The sequence below is a fragment of the Amblyomma maculatum genome, chromosome 1, assembly GCF_055883805.1.
Source record: "Amblyomma maculatum isolate TAMU_Amacu chromosome 1, ASM5588380v1, whole genome shotgun sequence".
NCBI classification, from domain to species: domain Eukaryota; kingdom Metazoa; phylum Arthropoda; class Arachnida; order Ixodida; family Ixodidae; genus Amblyomma; species Amblyomma maculatum.
The window spans coordinates 446,872,331-446,891,684 of NC_139344.1; the positions used below are offsets into that span (position 1 = coordinate 446,872,331).

General features: G+C 48.4%; 1 protein-coding gene across 4 annotated transcripts in view; it reads left to right on the forward strand.

The window, feature by feature from the left end:
• Nucleotides 1–19,354, forward strand: part of Lmpt (four and a half LIM domains protein limpet) — a 310,360-nt gene that overhangs the window by 280,028 nt on the left and 10,978 nt on the right. For 3 of the 4 annotated variants that reach the window (XM_084602629.1, XM_084602651.1, XM_084602647.1), the window contains one exon: nucleotides 18,963–19,163. In XM_084602629.1, the coding sequence (XP_084458755.1) occupies nucleotides 18,963–19,163 (201 nt within the window). Of the gene's footprint in view, nucleotides 1–6,731; nucleotides 7,057–18,962; nucleotides 19,164–19,354 lie in introns of those variants that run through there. The other variant, XM_084602637.1, reaches the window with a different exon arrangement.

Sequence of the window (19,354 nt, forward strand, 5' to 3'; positions counted from 1 at the left end):
CCGCGCGCCGCGTGGGTCATGCCTCGGCGTTACGTCACGTCCGGTGAAAGCATCAGTCGTAACCGTGGCTGTTCGAAATCGTTGCAAAAACAGAAACCAGGCGAGCAAAATATACACCGGGGGAAACACTGCGTCACGAACCGAAAAAGAATTGACAGATTAGTATAAAAAAGAAGAGCTCGTGGACTCTCGAAAGACGCCGTGGAGAGGAGGACGCTGACTCGACTGCCCTTGGCCATCCCTTAAAAGGTGGATGAAAGCCTAGAAGATCTGTGTTTTCTTCCTTCTCCTCTCGAGCGCGTGGCCCTCCGCCGTCCCCTTCCCTCTCGATCTCGACTCTCTCGTCTCAACTCCTCACTCGCTTCAGCTTCGCCTCCCCGCGGTTCAACCGCGCACTCCTTCTCCAGATCTCCTCCCTCATCGCTCCCCTGCTCGTGGTTCCATCTCCTGGCTCACTCAAGGACCGCGAGCGTTGTGCACACGGCACTTTGCCGGGGCTATTTCGGCACCCAGCGCCCCCGCGACCCGATCCCGAAGCCCAGCGAGTAGCGCCAGGAGTTTCGCGAGAGAAACAGAATGATTCGAAAGGAACCGTGGGAAACGAAACAAAATAAAACGAAGGTACCTAAGAAACAGCGAAAGTTCGCCGACGGGACGACTTGTGACAACCAGAGCGTACGTGATCTTGGCTTGGGAAGCGGTTCACTGCGCGCTGCCGTGCTCCTTCGCGTTCTACATTCTTGACTCCGGCACTGAGGGTCGCGGTTTACTTTGAGGTTGTGTTTCTGACGAAGAAAATGTTTTGCGGGCAACTATGTCACTCGTGGTCGCTGTTATGAAACATAGCGCTTGTGTATCCGCGACGTTCCATGACATCGCGACGCCTTGCCGCTGTACCCTTTTCTTCTCACGGACAGCTGAAAAAAAGAAGAGGGGAGAAATACAGGTCGCGGAATGCGCCTGCTCTCTAGCCGGACTTCACGTTATCACGAAAGTATAGTTCTTTATTCGGAACCGTATGTTCACGAAGGGTATCCTATGTACGTGTACCCTGTCCCCCCAAAAATCGCAAGCGAAAAAAAAAAGCACTTCAATAAAGCATTTTCCATTTTGAGCGTTTCACATCGGGCTACCTCTACACTGATGTCCAATTAAGCCGCCTGGGCAATGATGATGAGCTAATATTGAAACAACCTATATGAAAACAATTTTTTATTGTCTGCAACACTTTAGTAATATATTTCAGAACAAATTTTCTGTTATTTTATATTTTGTTTGAAGAATTTCTTCAAATTACCATACGTCCCGTTGTCAGGGGCTAAATTTTGACCTCCCATCAATTTTTCTCTACGCCCCGTAATTATGACATCGAAGTCCGCAACTCTTACCAACGTTTTTCCACCCTTGTTGTTCCAGAAAAAAAAAAGCAATTGAAGGATTGTGACGCGAGCTTATGCACCTGAAAGAGGAAAACGTATTCGTTGAAACAGTACTTTGGCTGGCCTCTTAATTGCTTTGCCGCAAATTGCAGGTACTTTAAGCTTTTGTTTGGCACCGATGACACGATAGCTTAAAGTAGCACTTGTATTTCACTATGAACACATTCCTTTACCAACGTGGGTTTTCTTGCAAGAAAAAAATTGTTTTGGTTTAGCTGTGGTTAACCCTATAGTTGAATCGCAAAAGCAACGGCGGAAGCTTTTTTTGGCTGTTACATTATTCCCCTGTCACGCCCTATAAGTGTAAGGTGGTACATTTTTGAGGACACTTAAGCTCATCCCTTGAGGGTATGACGTGAGAGCGTAAGCTACTAGCCCAAATATAAAGTTACGCTTCAACCAAGCCCTATGGACGCGCCTGCGTGTCGTAAGGGTAACGAGAATGCAAACGGTTCTGCCAAGGCTGATTCTAATATCACCCTCTCGTATGAAAGGAGCGAACCGAGTTGGCAGCTCCTGCCCGTGGCATAGGGGTAACGTGAATTCAGGTGTCATAGCAGGCTGATTTTTTATGAGGAGACCGTAGCTACGCCTCTTCACGACGTAGGTGCGGCCACCAGAGGTCTCGCTTTGGCTGTCGCAATAAAAGTAAATGTAGATATGAAAACTGTCTTTGTGTGGTTGAAGAAAATATTGTGTTATAGAAGGGATCGCTTTGTTACTGTTTGTTGTTACTCTTTGTTCGCCTTAGCACAGAGTGCAGTTCGGTGCCGATAGCCATATTGGCCTGTGCGCCCTCTAAAGCCCGGCAAAGCAGCAACAACTCAAGCAGCTAGCGCAAGTCGCACACAGGGAACAGGGCCGGTTTCACAACGTTCGGAGTCGAATTGACTCTATGTCCTGGGATGGGGCGTGCGTGGCGCATCACTGTGACATTACAAGTCGCTCTTTGCCGGTTCGGAGAAGATGAGCTCGCCGAAGCACTGTTCTGAATAACTGCGCGAATGGCTCCGCTGACGCGAATGAAGTTCACGACTGCGAAGGCTTGTATTTGGACGGCAATATGTTCGGGCGCGTTGATTCACCGTCACACAGAAAACAAAGCACAGTGGCTACAGAGGACGAGGCGAGGCTTGCCCTGTCCTCTCGTCCTCTGTAGTTCCTGCGCTGTGCTTTGTGCGTAGCCAGACGTCGGCTGAAGCGAAGCGAAAACGCGAACGGTGAGAGGGCCCCGTCGTGCGGCCTGGCGATGCCGAAATGTGACAACGACGCCAGGATCGCGAACCTATACTGCGAGCTCAATAATCCAAGCTACCAGATGCAGCACAAAGGTGAAACTACATGCCATAGCGGAGTGCCAGCGTCAAGGCCGGCCAGTTCCGACTTCCCATGCCCGACCTCCGTTGCCTTTCTAGATGCTATTACTTTCACTGGTAGCGGCGTGCGCTTAATCAATGGCGTCATATAGGGGCTGAATTAAAGCGACATGTAAGCGCTGAAGTCTCGTAGCGCTTTTCATTGTCTCCTGGAGATCGTATATGCGTTCGCCGTCATTCTCGGTGACCAGAAATATTGCCGGTGCTGGAAACTGACGTAAGCTAAATATATCACAGATACAACTTCACGCATCTAGATTCCTTGGCGTTCATAACCGCTGCGATGAAGCAAAACGTATGTGCAATTACGGCCTTTGCTTAATGCACAGAGATTTAACAGGGCGCTGGGCAGAAAAAACAACAGTGAAGCAGCCGTTTATACGGCATTGTCGTATCAGTGCACAGTCTTCCTGTTGTGTATCCGTATATTCACTGCGCTTACATCTGTCTTGAATGTTGGACTGTTCAAGCTCTAGACTTCGTTGCCTTTTACGACCGGGTCTTCCGCGCTTTCTGTCAGATGACTTCGGAAGCTAACTACAGCAAATACAAACTTTTACTGACGCTGTTGTCGGGGGTTTGACAGCTTCAGCATTATTATCGACCTGCAAGATAATTCTTACCCGAGAGCTTTCTAGCCGGCATTAACAGTAAGGAAAAACCTTTACCTTTTTTTCTTGTTTGTTGTGTTCAGTCAAAAAAAGTGAGAAAAAAAAAAAAGACCGTCTGTTAGCGAGTCCTTGGTGCATTGCGACAGCTTCACCCGTTGCATCCATTGTGGAGCGAGAAATACGAAATCAACTTAGATGAGGCAGCATGTTACCCACACAGTAGCCTATTTGTTCGCCTTTTCTCTCGTCTACGCTATCCACAACAGTACCTTACTTTTTTTTTTTTTTGGCGTCCGTAAAAGGCCGAACATGGGGATGAGGGAAAAAGATGGGCTGAAATAATTTTTTTAGAGAGAAGAAGCAAGGTGCGCCCGTAGTATTAGAGGCCGTCCGAAAAGCTTCACAGTGATATTATTTGCTTTTGGTTTTGACCTTGACAATGGAGAGATTCGAAGGCTTGGCAGTTTTGGAATAAATAACGCGCAGTTTTAGTGACGCTCGTGCGCGCGTTTCTTGGCGACACTGTCACGAGTTTGTGTCGAGATGTACCGGATGCGTGAAGGAAACACTGTCATCAAGTGTTGCGCGGTGCTTTCACTGCAGCGGGTGTAGTGCTTTCTGCAGTGCATGCGTGCGTGTATCATGCGATTTCTTGCCGCCTGGTATTTCTTGCAAAATATTTGAGCGAGGCACTTGTGACGTTATGAGCGTAGGCTGCTGGACGCAGTTTGAAGGTGACCGCTTTAGACTTGGCCACCGGAATTTATAATGTTGGAATGAATATTTTTCCTCAGGGCTTTTTACCTGACCACGAGTTCAGGTAAAAATTGTATTGTTTTATCCTGCACCCTATTTTTATCCTGCACCTTATACTTTTAAATAAAAAGCAAGCAGTTGCACTATAGGGTGAAATATTTTCCTACGCGGCCGAAAAACTCTTTACACCGCACTTTGTAATTATGAACATATGTGGACGCAGTGGTTGCTATAATTCACCAAATTCATTCCAAAACATACGGAAGGAGAATCAGTCTTTTCATTCCATATCTCCGGCGAAGAAAGTACCGAGCCCCTGTCCCGAATATGCGCGCGTGACCGTATATGTGTTAAGAGTAGGGTAGCTACGCTTAAAGACATGGTCATCGCATTAAGACAAATGGATTAATATGTAATGTAGTGAGTGATATGGCGTAGGAAAGCAGATATCGAGGATTAGTAGGTTGTAAATTTTGATGAAAGATCAATGAATGTACAGCATATTAGAGCATGAACGGAATTTAGGCGTTGTTTAGAAGAGTGAGTTCTGCGCTATGTTGTCGTGCGGTCGGTCTCAGAAAGGAGGTCAAAAAAGTTTTATAATGCGCGTGGGCTGACCGCTGCACCTGTGGAGGTGTCCGTAAAGTCGCGGTAGCAACAGTGTCCCATGTTTATTTTTTTGCTTGTTGGAACATCGGAAGGACAACTCGTTTTTGCTGCAGAAAATTGTCGGAACGCGTACGCGTCGCAGAAATAAAAACGCCGCTCACATTTAGAGCTGAAAGTTTTGCTTTATTTAGATTTTTTGTTGTAGTAAGTCAGCTGCTTATCACATGCACCGATTTCTTTCGCAACGCGAGACGGAAATTTCGCGCCATTGTGTCGCGATATTGCTAAACCTACAGAACTCTATAATTATGTAAAATGCAAGGGCTTTACAATAAAGGCGGAACGCTTCGTAAGCCTTGCATGCATTTAATTTAGATATCCTTCTGAACCTGTACCTCACGGTGGCACTTTCAAGCGGAGGGATTTAACAGTGGCAGATGTCATCGGTGGTGAAGGTTGTTATCGCCACAACGTCAGCGGCGGAGCCAAATCTTCTCTGCCACGTGGATATACAGAGCGGACTGGCGACGAACAGCATACATGAAGTCAATGGAAACCGAAGAGTGAGAGTAGAACTTCGCGTTCATGCTTTCAATGCCAGTCAGGCCGAAGAAGAATGCCTCACATGGGAGTGCATCAACGGCAAGAACTGTCGAAAATGTCGGGGACTCTGCTTCTTGTCGTCAACCACTTTTCGCTGGCTCATATGAGAGTCGGGTAAGATCAAATATTTCGAGCACTGCTGTAAACGCGGCCTTTAGCAGCTGTTGGTAAAGCCTGAAAATTTGATTTGTCTGAGCCAATTATAGCCACCTCAAAGATCACGTAAAGAACACAGACTCAGAGGGATTGTAAGCGTTCGTGAATTTCCAACTGTATGGCGAAGGGAAGCCGAGGGTTAATAAAAAAGCGTAGAAGGTGCGCATGAGTGGGCACGTAAAAGGCAAGAAAGAACAAAGTAACGCAAAGCAATCTTTAGGCTGTGTTCGTGCTGGCAACGAAGGCGCAACAATGACACCATTTTGTCATGGCTGCAAATGGATAATCAGGTCACACACAAGCCTTGCATTTTTCCTTGTTGCATGTGGCCTCGGACGATGTCATGTGCACCATTTGATGAGAGAGATCAGCCTTGCTTGATGAGTGGGTTCCCGTTCCTCTCTGATAGCACAGCTTAGGTGGTCTATTGCGATTGGGAGTGAGCACTTTGTAACCTGCAATCGCTGGATGGAAGTTGATCAGACCTTTTTTTTTGTGCCTTTTAACTTACGTACTCTTTGACGCTGACGCCGGTCACTGACAGCGTGTCCGTCGTCGCTGGCCGACGCTGTGCCGACCTCTGTGGCCGGTGGGCCACGCAGCAGCTCATCATTGGCTGACGCGCGTCGGCTTTTCCTGTCGCTGCCCTACTTTCACCACCGGTTGGTGGCCGGCCCGAAAACGACCCGTCTGGCGGTTCGTCGGCACGCGAACGCGCTCATGGCACCGGCACAAACAAGCACGCAGTGACCGACGCCTCGGGTCGACGCGCGCGCTCGTTCGCTCGCCACTCGCATCGCATCACTCGTCATCTCCGGGCGGCCGCCAAATCCTTTCCAGCCCGGCCCAGACCGAGGCTCGGCCGGTTAATATTTTTGTTTCTCTCTCTCTTTTCCTTTGCTGGTTTCGGGGCTTCGTCGCTCGCTCGGGGTTCGTCCCGGCTGTGCCCTCTCTGCCCTCGCCCCCACCGGTGGCGAAGCCCTGACGAGGCCTCTCGGATGGTCTCTCTCCTCCACTCCGACGCATCATCGTAAACCGAACCCCGGCCCTCGTGCCTCCTGCAACGGAGATGAGATTGCCCTGTCCTTCTTCTCCCTTCCCTCCTCCCTCACTTTGCACTTGCCCCGCCTGGGTCCGTGTGCAAAACGCGAAGATTCCGGGCCCCGGGCGCCCCCGAGCTCACAGGGCTGCCTGCCGCCCCATAAACCGCCACTAGCCGCAGGCGCGCCACGCAGGTCGCGCATTTAATTCGTGCATCTCTTCGCGGTATCCCCCTCCCGCCGCTTCGAACGAACGCCGCCACCCCTTGCTTCGCCGAACCCACTGCTGAGCATCGCTCGTCGCCTTTAATCGATTTGTGCGCGGATCCTTGCGCGAACACCGTCCAAAATGTCTGAAGAAGTGGAGACCGTCAAGCGGACCATCAAGAAGACCAAGAAGAAGACCAGGATCATGGTGGACGTAGACACCGATGAGAACCAGTACAACCAGACGCCCAACGATGAGGTAAATGAAGGATATGCGGTCGTGCCGTTCCGTATACTGGACCCGTAATTCACCTGCCGGATAAACTTGAAATGATATAGTCTGACGCAATGCGCTTCGTGGATGTAAACCATATCTTTCTCGCCGGAACCTCTAATTTCTTTGCGCTGGAGAGTGGAGTATTGCATCAAAGTATCGGGAATTGTGTGTTCGCGGACGTTAGATATATGCAGTAGCCGTGGGCTGAGGATATGGCTGAGGATCATGATGTGCGTCGCTTGTTTGGAGTTGTTCGACTAGACAGCCTGTGCTCTTACTGAATGTGATATGTCCAAATGGTGTATGTTGCGGCTCATTCGAGTGCTACCAGCAAAAGTACTACGCTCCAATAGCAAAACGGAAGGTCTTATGCGTGATTGCCTGTTACTACGTCGTCGTGACAAATGTACGGCCTGAATCTACTGTGACTCCATCATAAACCAGAATAGAGAGGAATGGTTGCATAATGTGATCTTCAGGCGACTCAGTTGGCTCTCGCAGCTTTTAGTATTTCAGGCGCTACTTTTTTCCTCTGTGATTCGTTTAACGGCAAGGAACAATTCCTAAAGGTCACAAAGGCAACGATCGTTAGTGACCTTGCTGCTTTAGTCCATGATCTGAGGCGGAACCGAATTATCGGGCTTATTGAGGCTGTTATCTGCCTAAGTTATCCGTGCTTCAACTGACCATGGATGCAGCTCACCTTTTCTAACTGGAATTAGATATGCGCACCCTTTTTTGGCGCTTGACACGAATAACTATATGGACGTAGTGTATGTTCTACAAAATCGGCAAATAGAAGCTGAGCATAGTTTGCAATTTGACGAGTTGCACCAAGTTTCATAGGTTAGCACGCCATAACGCCGGTGTTTTTGTTGGTGCAGCACCGTGCCGATAGCTGGGCTTCATTTTCTTTTTGACCTTTAGTTTGTGCGTGTGATAATCTCCTTTGCTAGCCTTCTACACGTACTTATTAGGCAGCTTTCATTCGTTTCTCCGCTATTGGATACTGTCTTCGCCGCACGTCATCTCTTCCTGCTCGTCAGAATAGGGAGGAGGATAGAGAGTCCGTACATTCTAATATATGGGTCGCGTTAACGATCCCTACAAGGTGGTCTGCGGCCTGCTGCTGCTTTAAAACGTCCTTTTTTCTTTTTCTTTGCGCCGAGTTGCGGTGCAACTATTTTTGGGGAGGGAAATGTATTCACGTAATGCGTCTATATTTACGGTGAGGGGTGTTACCAGTGCTGACGATCGCACACATTTCAAGGCTCTCAAAGCACGGAACGAGCGGGAAAAAAATTACGTAATAAGGGCGCAGCTAGCGCGCGAACCGGTGAGTAAGCCCAACGCCCCCGCGTATACCCTGTATTTTGTTCCTTTTTTCCCTTGGCTTTAGGGCTACAAGTATATTACCAGTGTTCTGCTGGAGGCAAACAGCGGCTTGAGTTACATAATGCGCCCCGGCGGAGGCGCACCCAAATGGTGTTCCGGACGTCTATTCCGGGCGGGCAGGGCTGCCTTCCCTTCTTTACTCGAAACTTGAAGCACTGCCAGGTCTGCGTTTGGTCGAGTGGCGTCACCGCGCTGCCAGGCGCCGTCCTTTTCCGTTTGTCGGCCTACCGAGCGCCGTGCTTGGGCCACAGGGGAAATATACAGGTCGCACAGGGCTCAGTTTTCAAAACAAAAGCTTGCTGCGGCGCCTATATTCGTGTAAGCAACACTCACTGCGCCGGCATCTGGGCCGAGTGAACAAAAAGAAAGCGACAAAAAATAAAGGTGATCTCTCTAGGTTTGCGGAGGTACCTAAAGAAAGAAAGACGGAAAAAGGTATAATTTTCCTGAGGCACCGGCGTGTCCTTTATAAGGCGCAGGTTTTTCTTTGCTAAAATCAGTTGAGTCAGTATTAGGCTTTAGGCTTTAGGATAAATGGGTTGGTGCCGTGTGTCGATATAGTCGCGCCGTACTGATGAAACGACGTTGTACTTGCCCTTGCTTAATGCGAATTTTCAAAGGAATACGGGGTTATGCGCAATGCAGCTGACCGAACCTCGCCGACGGGTTCCTCTGCATGAGATAATAATAACTTGAAGCTCATAATGGGATGGAACGCGTCAGCGTAAAAAATTCGAAGGGGGAGGGGGGGGGGGGGGGGGGGGGCAGGGGGCGGGAGAGGTGCGAGGACGTTTTGTGGATGCCTAAGAGTGCTTATTTACGGTTACCCTTCCTTAAGCTTCTTGTACTGCTTGTTTAAGGCGTTGTCGCCTACATGTAGTGAATCCTAAAGGGGCCGTTTCTTTTTTGTAATTAATTTGCACGTTTTATCTTTTGCGTTTTCTCTGTATATCACCCGAGGCTATGCCGCAAGAGCTGTCAACATCCCTTGCTTGCTGTCAACCATGATTTAAGAGGCTTCAAATGAGGAAGAAGTGAGAACGAAATCGTGAAAACGATCCTCACGAAACACTGCAAATGAATTCATGCCCTGTATTGTTCCGCGTTCATACCCCGTTCTTTTTCTCCTTTGCGATCGGTGTCGTCCACCACAGTGTACGCCATCGAAGCTTATTTAAAGTTCTAGCCGCGAGGGACATTTATAAAAGAGAAATGGAGCATTGCAGAATAACGGAAAAACACATTGTTCTTTATAAAAAGGACGATGAAGTGAAGCCAAAGCCCTACATAAAAAACAAGGAGTGAAACGCGAAGTTTGTGCGCAAATGGCTCCCGCGCTCACACAGCACAGTTTGCGACTTTTCGTTAAACAACGAGCATGCGGCTTGCCTTTGCTGTGTGGATTGTGTGAGAGAAACCACATACATGCAGTTAAGCCTGCGTGTGTTGGGATGTTGGTTTAGAGATACGGTATGGCGGGGGTTGCGACCGTCTTATATTGTTAATCCTAAATTCGAAAGCCTTGTATGCTCACAGTCACGGTGAAGGGAAACTCAACTCAAAGAGAGCACGCCGAGACGGTTTAAACCGCGTTATCTCAAGGCCGCGTCTAGGATCTCTTTGTTTTGGTTTTTATATGCTTTTTGTAGACTGCTCGTTCAAGTGTGCCCGCTTGAGAGGGAGTTCTTGATTTTGATTTGTACCGCGCAGGAATGGATGCTCGTTTTGTAATTTTCGCTCGGCGCTTCTCTGGTCGTGCTTGCGGTACCATCGATATTCAGCAAAAATAGATATCAACACATTGAACTGGAAATGCCGTCGTTTGTTGAATCTGTGACATCGCCTCTGTTCGGCGGTTTCAGTGAACACGTTATTAGCAATGTTTTTTTTTCGAGTTCACTTTTGTGCATCAGCTAGCCAAGTAAGAGAGCAATAAACGCTGACGTTCACTGGGACTAAAACTAGCGTATTCCTTCTTTCCAGTTTCGCTTAAACGAATGAAACACTGCAAGTCTTGTTACCGCTTATTCGCAATGAATTCCGCTGAAATCCTTCCGTCTAATGCGAAGGCATTACTGCTACTGCTTATGCTGCTGCCACTACCCACTTTTGGCAATAATTTGTTTACCAAAGCAGACGACCGCACAGTATAGGTTAACAGAAATAAATACTGCGAACAGAGCACTTTATCTAGACGGTAGCTTTATCTGTGCATTCGCTATATACATAGGCTCTGCTCACATTGCTTCACTGTGTGATGACTGAACGGGACTAAGTGGTGATTTACATTTGAAACTTTCTGAATGAATTGAGGGTATTGTTTCCCGACTGTTTCCTCATGCGCTACTGACCCTGATTGAAGGAAGTCCAAGAATAGTAGCTTCTTGCTCGCTATAACTAGGTGTGCTATGTCATGGTGTGCTATGCTAGATGATGGCGCTGTCTTCATATATTTATTGGCTATGAAAAGATTTTGTGCCCCCGCGCCCTCGTTTCGCTCCGGACAAGTTCACGCAGTTGGCGAGTTTCTTGCCACAAGTATACATGCGTTGAAAAGGGTGCAAATGAAGCGAAGGGAGCATGAACGTTGATTGTTGCTTGCACTACGTCAGGTCTGTTGGGGGGTGGGGGCTCTTGGCTTGGTTAAGAACATATTCAACCACTTTATATTACAGCTTATAGCCCCCATTCCTTTCCAAAGCGTAAATTGTAGAGAACTGCTCGAAACTCCATCTTTATCGCACGCGTAATATACTCGCGCGCCTTGGTATGTATATCGCGCTCTTTTGAGTTGTTGAAGTGTGATGGCTTTTTTACGCTACGCTGCCCACGTGTTTTACAGGGCTTGCAATTTTTGAAGCAAACAAGGAGCACGGTTTTTATAGCTGTGATTACCATCTGAAGGTCGCCTCCTAACGTTTCTTTTTATTTCAACTTGGTCGTGGATGAAGCCCCGCAGAAACACGCTGGTGCAGATGCCCATTTTTTAATGACGCACCTTCGTTGTTTTTCCCTATATACCACGTTTAACAGTGTAAACAATGATATGCTTGGATTTAGTTTGCGTTCGTTATCGCGAGGCGTCGTGGAGACCTGGCGTCATTGCAGGGTCGTCTACACGACGCACCCGCTAACCGCTCGTAATTCGAATTTGTTTTCGTCTGTCGCAGAGGGCTTCAACGCTTTGCGGTGGCTTTAGTTTAGAGCGTTGCAATGAACATGACCGCATTTATATTTAGGTATCGATATGCGGCTTATATTTTTTAGCCGGAACTATTCCCCAATTTAAGGGCAGTCGACTGTAATAGTGCGTATTTCGATCTCGTTGTGAATTGAGAGGGGGAATGGCCGATCGAAGCGCAACATTTGCCCGTTACGAATGTGAATGAGCTGTACAGCCGGTCCTTTTTTTATTGCATAAGCAATACTGCGCCAGATTTCGAGCCGTCGCGTATCCCCGGCGGACGCCGTCTTTGACCTTGAGCCGCAGCTGCGTCGACGCCTGAACCGCGCCGTAAGGGAAGGGAGGAAGGAGGGAGTGTTAGCATTAGAACGAAAGCTGACGCACCGCTCACTTCCGTCCTCACGCACTTCGCACTCTCTCACCACATGCGATACGAGCAAGGTCCGATGTTGCATGCGCGCGTCGAAATCCTGGCATGTACGCCAATGCGGTGGTCGGGACGCACCACTCAGGGTCCAAGGGGCGGACGGCCGCCGCCCAGGGTAAGGAATTGCGTAGTAATAAAAAGACGATCGGAAACAGGAGTGAAAGGGGGGAGAAATAGAAGTTCGCGTCGGGGTAAATGAATTGCTATGCAGTCTTACAAAGAGAGGTATCGGCGATGCGCCGAAGCCAGAAAACGGCAACGGGTTCAAGAGACTGCCGAAGAACGTGAACAACGGCTAGCAAAACGGTGAGCGCAAGACGCTGCTAGACGAGTGTGTCGTGCACCTCTAGACACTTGTATGTCTGGTGATGATCGTACATGGAGTCTTCATAATGCCTTGGACAGTGATGACTCGACATCAGCAACAGGACAAGAAGAATCACACGCTAAACACGTCAAGCTACACCCGCAGCTACACTACGTGCCGAACCTTAAGCGCAATCATTGCAGTATTGCTTGCGCCACTTACCAGGTTTAACCAGAGCTAAACTACTGCCATTTTGGTTTTGTTAAACCATCGCGCCTCGGAATCGTGAAAGAACTGTGCGGGTGGAGTACTGGAGACTTGCATTGCGGCTATTGCTGCTGTCGGTTGCCCCGACCATAACTTGCGTATAAATTCTGCTGCAAAGCTTTCCGATTATACAATTGTTAGTGCCCGCAGTTACAAAGGCGTACGTAGCGCCACGTATCCAGTGAGTAGGCGACGGTGTCGGTGCTGATTACGACCGCAAGTTGAGGCATTGAATCTGAAACGTAGTTGTGGGGCATGAATGTTTTTTACTGTCAGCTACCGGCTGTTCGGCATGAGCTAAAGAACAGAAGGCTAGTTTCTATTATCGCTAAGCTTCGCCAACGGTCGCCAACATGGGAGAAAGCTGTCGCTCACCGGTGGAGAAAAAGTTAGTGAACAGTGCTAGATTGTGGATAGCACTGATTGTTGGCAGTGGAGAACGGAAGCTACGGTAGGGAAGCGACGGCTTTCAAGACATTCAGGGTGGTTCGCGAGCGCGTGAGAATAGAACAGGTGTCAAAGACGTCGCTCTTCGCTCGTAACGTCCACTACTCTGTGTATGCAGCCTCGGTGAAGTGAACTTATAGCTTTTGCCGGCCTACATGAAATTGAGAAGCAGGAGAAAAAAAAAACGCCAGAGCAAAGACAACAAGCTGATACTCAGGTCAGAGGAAGGTGGTTGTGGTGAAAACGTTTATTAAAAAGATAGTTACGTGGAGGTTGCTCTGGGGTCAGGCTTCGTGCTCTTCCTCTCACAAACACTAGGTGGAGTCTCTGGTACGGGATCCCAGTGGCTTCCGCTGCCGCCATTGCTCGTTTGACCAACGCCTTTTGGGCTTTCAGGTCGGAGCAGGCGAGTAGGGTCGCCTCCCAGTCCTCCCGGCTGGGGTTTGGGTTAGGCGCAAAGGCAGGGTTGGAGGGGCACGCCCCACCATATGGAAGAGGCCTGAGGACATTTCCCCACAATACGGGCACTCGCCGGGGAAGGAATTGCCAAAGTGTTTAAGTGATGTCGGGCACATCATGGTGTTCGTAAGGAGGTGAAGAAACACGCGTTCCTTCGTTCTCGTTAACACTTTACACGGATGTTTTGGTACAGCTGAGTAATTTGTCTGAAGGTGTAGGATGGTGGGAATTCTGAGAAGGAGGAGGGGGACGAGGTTTCCCGGTTCGAAAGCGCGCGGTTGGCGGCATCTGCCGCCTCGTTTCCTCCTAGCCCCGAGTGTGCCGGAGGCCAGACTATGAAGTGGCGGGATGGATATGTATGGGTGCGAGTGAAGATTCAGCGGGCCAATAAGACGTACACGCCACGAGGAAGTATACTTTTATTTCAGTGGCTGTTAGACCTCAGACCTTGGTCTTAGGTGGTACTACTCTACCTGAATAAGTAGCCAGCACAATAACTGAGTTAATGGCAAATGCGGAGCAGTACCCGCTGTTTCGACTGGAAAAAACCTCCTAGCCTAACCTCCCGCCCTCCCCCCCAAAAGAACAAAAACAAATAGAGCAGAAGTAACGGAACAAACATCTGACACTTGATTTGAAGCTGTGAACTTAACAAATAATATGAACCCCTACATTTCCTGCTACATTGCTGGCAGAGGTGTTAGAGGTGCTGTCCATTTTATACGAGGTTTCGTAACCACCACTGGCTTCCGAAATTCCACAACGTCGGCGTCTTAAGAAGGCTGGCGGGGAAGAGAAGGAGCGCTACCATTTTTACTGCAAGCATGGCGGTAGTTGTCTGCTATCCGCGCTTAAATAACTTCAGTGAGCACAAATGTAATAAATTAGAAATGAAGCAAGTAGTAAGTTGGCGGGTGCCTATCTGGTCTGATCGCGTCACCGAGTTTTTCCGCGACACGTGCTAACTACTTGCAAAGCAAAAGGTGCCGGTGCCCCGACCCCGCCTGAGTGAGGCAGGACCACAACGCCTAATGCGTGACATCGCACAAGTTCTTTATGCCTGCTTGGTTCGAAGATATACCACGAGGCGGCGCTTGCGTCGCACGTGTAACTTTGGTTGAGGCTAAGTATAGTCAACAGTATCTCTTGGCGGACTAGTTAGTGTGACATTGTGTTTAACCTGTCCCGTTCGTCTTTCCGTGTGGTTCGTCAAAAATGTAGCGCTGTATTCCCTTTGGTTAAACAGAAGGTTAAGTATAAGCGGTATTTTTTCTGTAAGGGCCTCGAAAATTTTAATTCGGGTACAGTACACCAAACTCATCGCAGAGCTTTGCGCCAACTACGAAAACCAGTAGGCTATTTTCTGTTTACTGGGATTTCCTGGGCTGTCAGCAGGCATTAAGGAAGGCAGAGATATCCCGCGGAAAGGAGACATCTCGCTAAAGTCATATCAATGCCACTCGTTTAGGCGTGCGCTGGGGTCGCGCACATGCCGGAAAGTGTACGCGCGTGGTTCCTTTGAGACTTCGGTCCTCGTGGTTCCATCCAATCTCTTTCTAGAGAGATGCCCGACCCATTCCCAAGAGCATGACGGCACGTGCGCGGTAATCTGATCGACCGCATGTGGAGCCGCCGCATAATCCTGCCTTGTCCGCTGTTGTCGATATTTTTCTTGTCTCGTTCAGCCAACGCTTCGAGTAGAACCCCTGAAAGGCGATGCTGCGAAAATGTTGGTCTTGTACCATTTTATGTGCCTCTTTTCTCTTCTGGTCCGTAATCACAAGTACTGACACCTACGCCAACATAAGTTTGTAGCGCGACTTCCTCTACAATCGCCGTAATGTTTCCTTTCGGCAAGTAATTCACCGGTTCTCTTTTTATGCTTTGCGAATGACGAGTTGAGCACGTGCTCTGGAAAAACACCTCCCGACATTTCATCCTATGTGACGAGGGAAGAGAAACGTTACCGAACGTTTTCAATCATTGCCGTGACTTTGTGGTGGAAGGCTCACCCGGCTAATCATGGTTTCGGGTTCGACTCGCGTTGCCGTTGATCATCGAGCACTTTTTGTTTTTCTCACTTTAGTTCGTTATTCTGCTGAATTTAGTTTAAAGCCAGGATTTCTTAGAAGGTTCCGGCTTTTAGAGTTAGAGCGGACAGCGCTCACTCAGCTTTTCGCTAGAAAGTGAGCCGCAGCACTGAATGTTCCTCTCTGGTGACGTCATGTGCGAGCTTGCTTGAACACACCGCGACGTTAGCTTCACCACTATCTTCCAAAATCATAACATACGGTTAGAGGAGACAGTGCGGTGCATCAACCACCGGCTGCACGACCAGGCTGTTTCATTGAAATGCTCGCTGCACACAGAGCAGCAGCTACTTCATTTCTAAATTCTAAATTTAATCCATTTTAAGGCTGTTATAGATGCTTCTTTCTCGTAGCGATCAGGAAAGGCATATCGGCCGGCTGCGTGACCTCCACCATTCCTTATTCTTATTTGCGGCAGTGCTTGACTGTCCCAGGCTTGTACAAATTTATCTGTGCTCGATCAGTTCATGCGCAAAAGCAGCATTAAGACGAATAGTCTACAATGCCGCTTCAAGGAAGCAGACAGTCCGTATTATAACTGCGGCTTAATTGAGACTGTACTTGACCTTCTCCTCGAAATTCTAGCATACGCCACTTAACGGGCGCACTATGAACAATGTCTGCAATCTGCTGCTCAAGCGCCACTCACAGTGGACTCTATATTAGGTCATTTAGGCTCCTATAGACAACAGCTCCGTGAAAGGACATTCTTATTTGCCTATTTAGACTCTATTCGTGTTTGGGTAAGCTCTAAATTACCCATTTACTTGATCACACCGCTGTACATGTACAGTACTGGACTTGGTCTCTTCCAAAAAACCATCCATGCATCTTCAATGACCACACTCTTTTCTAACCTTTCTTCAATCTTTATTTCCCAATTCTGCTTTCATGCTCCCTCCCTCAGTATCTCAGCGAATACTCACGCTGGCAAAATCTATTTATTTAAAGAGCTCTCTCTCTCTCTTTTGTACATATTCACTACAGCCAAGGAATAGAACACAGAAAATGAAGGAAATGAAGACAGCATGGAAATGAGCGCGTGTGTCAGAGCAGGGCAGCACAAAGACGATGGTGGAATTAATGAATATATTTGAATCACTCGTTATCTCGTATGCGGTTGATTGACAGCTATTAGCTGCGTGTGTCTTGCTTGTGTAGTGAAGTCGTGCTTTTGAAAACTGCTGTGGACTTACCCGAAAGCTCGTTGACTTGTTCACAACAGCCGGTGTTGCAGGAAGTGACATTTGATGCCGCAATTCGCAAATATGTTTAAATTTTATAGCTCTTGGTACCGAGTTAAGGTATCGACTACACCACGACAAATCAGGTAGTTTTGGGGGAAATTACTCCATCGCGAAATTACCGCTTACCTATGCTGCTGATTAAAACGTTTCACACTTAAATTCAGTGAACATTGATGCACACATGATGTATGTTGAAAGAGATTTACTAGCTTCATCGAACGCTCAAGTCGAAAGTTATTGATTTCGTTGGAAATGACAAACACTGCAGAGCCGTTTGTTAGTGAACTGCTCCAGGTTGGGTTCCGTACCTGGCCTACCGGCTACTGCAAAACAGCTCGTACGCAGGAAGTCCACCCCGCCGCTTCATAGTCAGGGCTCCGGCACTCGGGGCTAGGAGGAAATAAGGCAGCAGATGCAGCCGCCCGCGCGCTCTCCACCAGGGCAATCTCGTCCCCTTACGGAATTCACACCGGGTTACAAATTCAATTAACTCAACTCAATTCAAGTAACTATCAAAACAGACACAACCTTTACCCCCATCCGTCTAAAGGATTAACGAGAGCGGAAGAACGCGTGCTTCTCCGCTTCCTTACGAGCACCATGATGTGCCCGGCGTCGCTTAAACACTTTGACACTGCCTTCTCCGGGAAGTGCTTGCACTCTGGGGAAATGTTCTCAGACCTCTTTCACATTTTGAGGATAACAGCGCGGAACACAGGACGGGAGCACAAGATTAGAGGACGACACAACGTCCTCTTGTGTCGTCCTCTAATCTTGTACGTTGTGTCGTCCTCTAATCTTGTGCTCCCGTCCTGTGTTCCGCGCTGTTATCCTCAAGATGCGTGACCAACATGCCCAAGCTGCTATTCTAGCTCTTTCACATGGTGTGGGCTTGCCCCTCTAAACCTGCCCTTCACCAAAACCAAATCCCATGCGGGAGGACAGGAAGACAATCCTGTACTCGCTTGCTCCGCTTTGAACGCCCAAAAGGCGATGGTCAAACGAGCAATGGCGGCAGCGGAAGCCACTGGGGTCCTGTAGTAGAGACTCTACCTAGTGTTTGTTAAAGGACGGGAAGTAAGCTCTATGTAACTCTCTAGTTTTAGAGGCAATAAGCGTTTTACCCCCCCCCCCCCCCCCCCCATTGAAAACATCACGAATCCAACCTCAGTGAATCTACCGTGCAAGGACTGATTAAACTCTTATCAAGATATTCTCAGTGACTTGGTAAAGGAGGTAGAAAAGCGTCTTTCTTGCAAATCCAGGTCATATTCCAAGTCATGAATGGACACTTCACCCTTCTTTAATTGCAAGACTCCGTTTCGCTGCTTCAACTTCACCACTTGATTGATGTAAACCTGGATATCATTGAAGTTCAGTATAGCAGAATACAGATGCGGTAATCGAGCGGATGCAGATAGCACAGTGCCGGATTAATTGGAGGGGATACAGGAGAGACCTTTGCCATGCAGTGGGTATAATCAGGCGGATGAAAACGATGGCGAGGTTATTTAAAGTGTTATGCATATTTGGGATGAGGAGGCCGTCTTCGATGGAAAACTTCCAGCCGATTCCTAAACGTTCTGGGTCGGCGTTTTCAAATATGAAAACACCATTGCCAAAAAGCACTACAAGAAATTCGCATTGCACGTTCTTGCCTGTCTTTCATGCCTAGTGACAAATACAGTAGTGGAGCGGTTGTTCAGTTAAGCCGCGTGTTTGCACACGAAGTACAGAAACAATTTTCGGTTAAAACTTTGGATTCCATTGTATAAGTCGCCACAACATTGGCCTTCAGGGAGATGTGCTGCGTGAAATTCATTATCACCGACGATGTGCTGCGCAGGTTTAGGTCGCGCATCACTAACAATCAGAAGTTGAATGACACGGTTTTATTCTAATCAATTGCCTGTTTGACGACGGCTGATTCATGGCCTTTTTCATGATTTGTAAGGTGAATATAAATTTCCGGGAAATGAGGGTAAATTTGGAGTAGTTCTGGTATCGCGTCCATTTTCCGAAACAGTAAATGCATTTTTTTGTTCCCCTCCTTTCGTACCCGCAGCTCGTGTTCTCGGGCGAGTACACCAAGGCCATGAACAAGGACTGGCACTCGAGCCACTTCTGCTGCTGGCAATGCGACGACTCGCTGACCGGCCAGCGGTACGTGCTGCGCGACGAGCATCCTTACTGCGTGCGCTGCTATGAGCAGGTGTTCGCAAACTCCTGCGAGGAGTGCTCCAAGGCCATCGGCATCGACTCCAAGGTATGTGCACACCCTCCCGATTGTTTAAACGGCCTGCGATACTCTCCACTCTATCCTGGGGAAATGTTCCACACCAGGGTTTCAATTTCTGACAAAGTTGGCCCTGTGAATGAAATGAAAACCATCTGCAGCATAGTGTCGATGCTCCTAATGCACACTGAAAATCGAAAACTTCTATATGGACTGCGTCA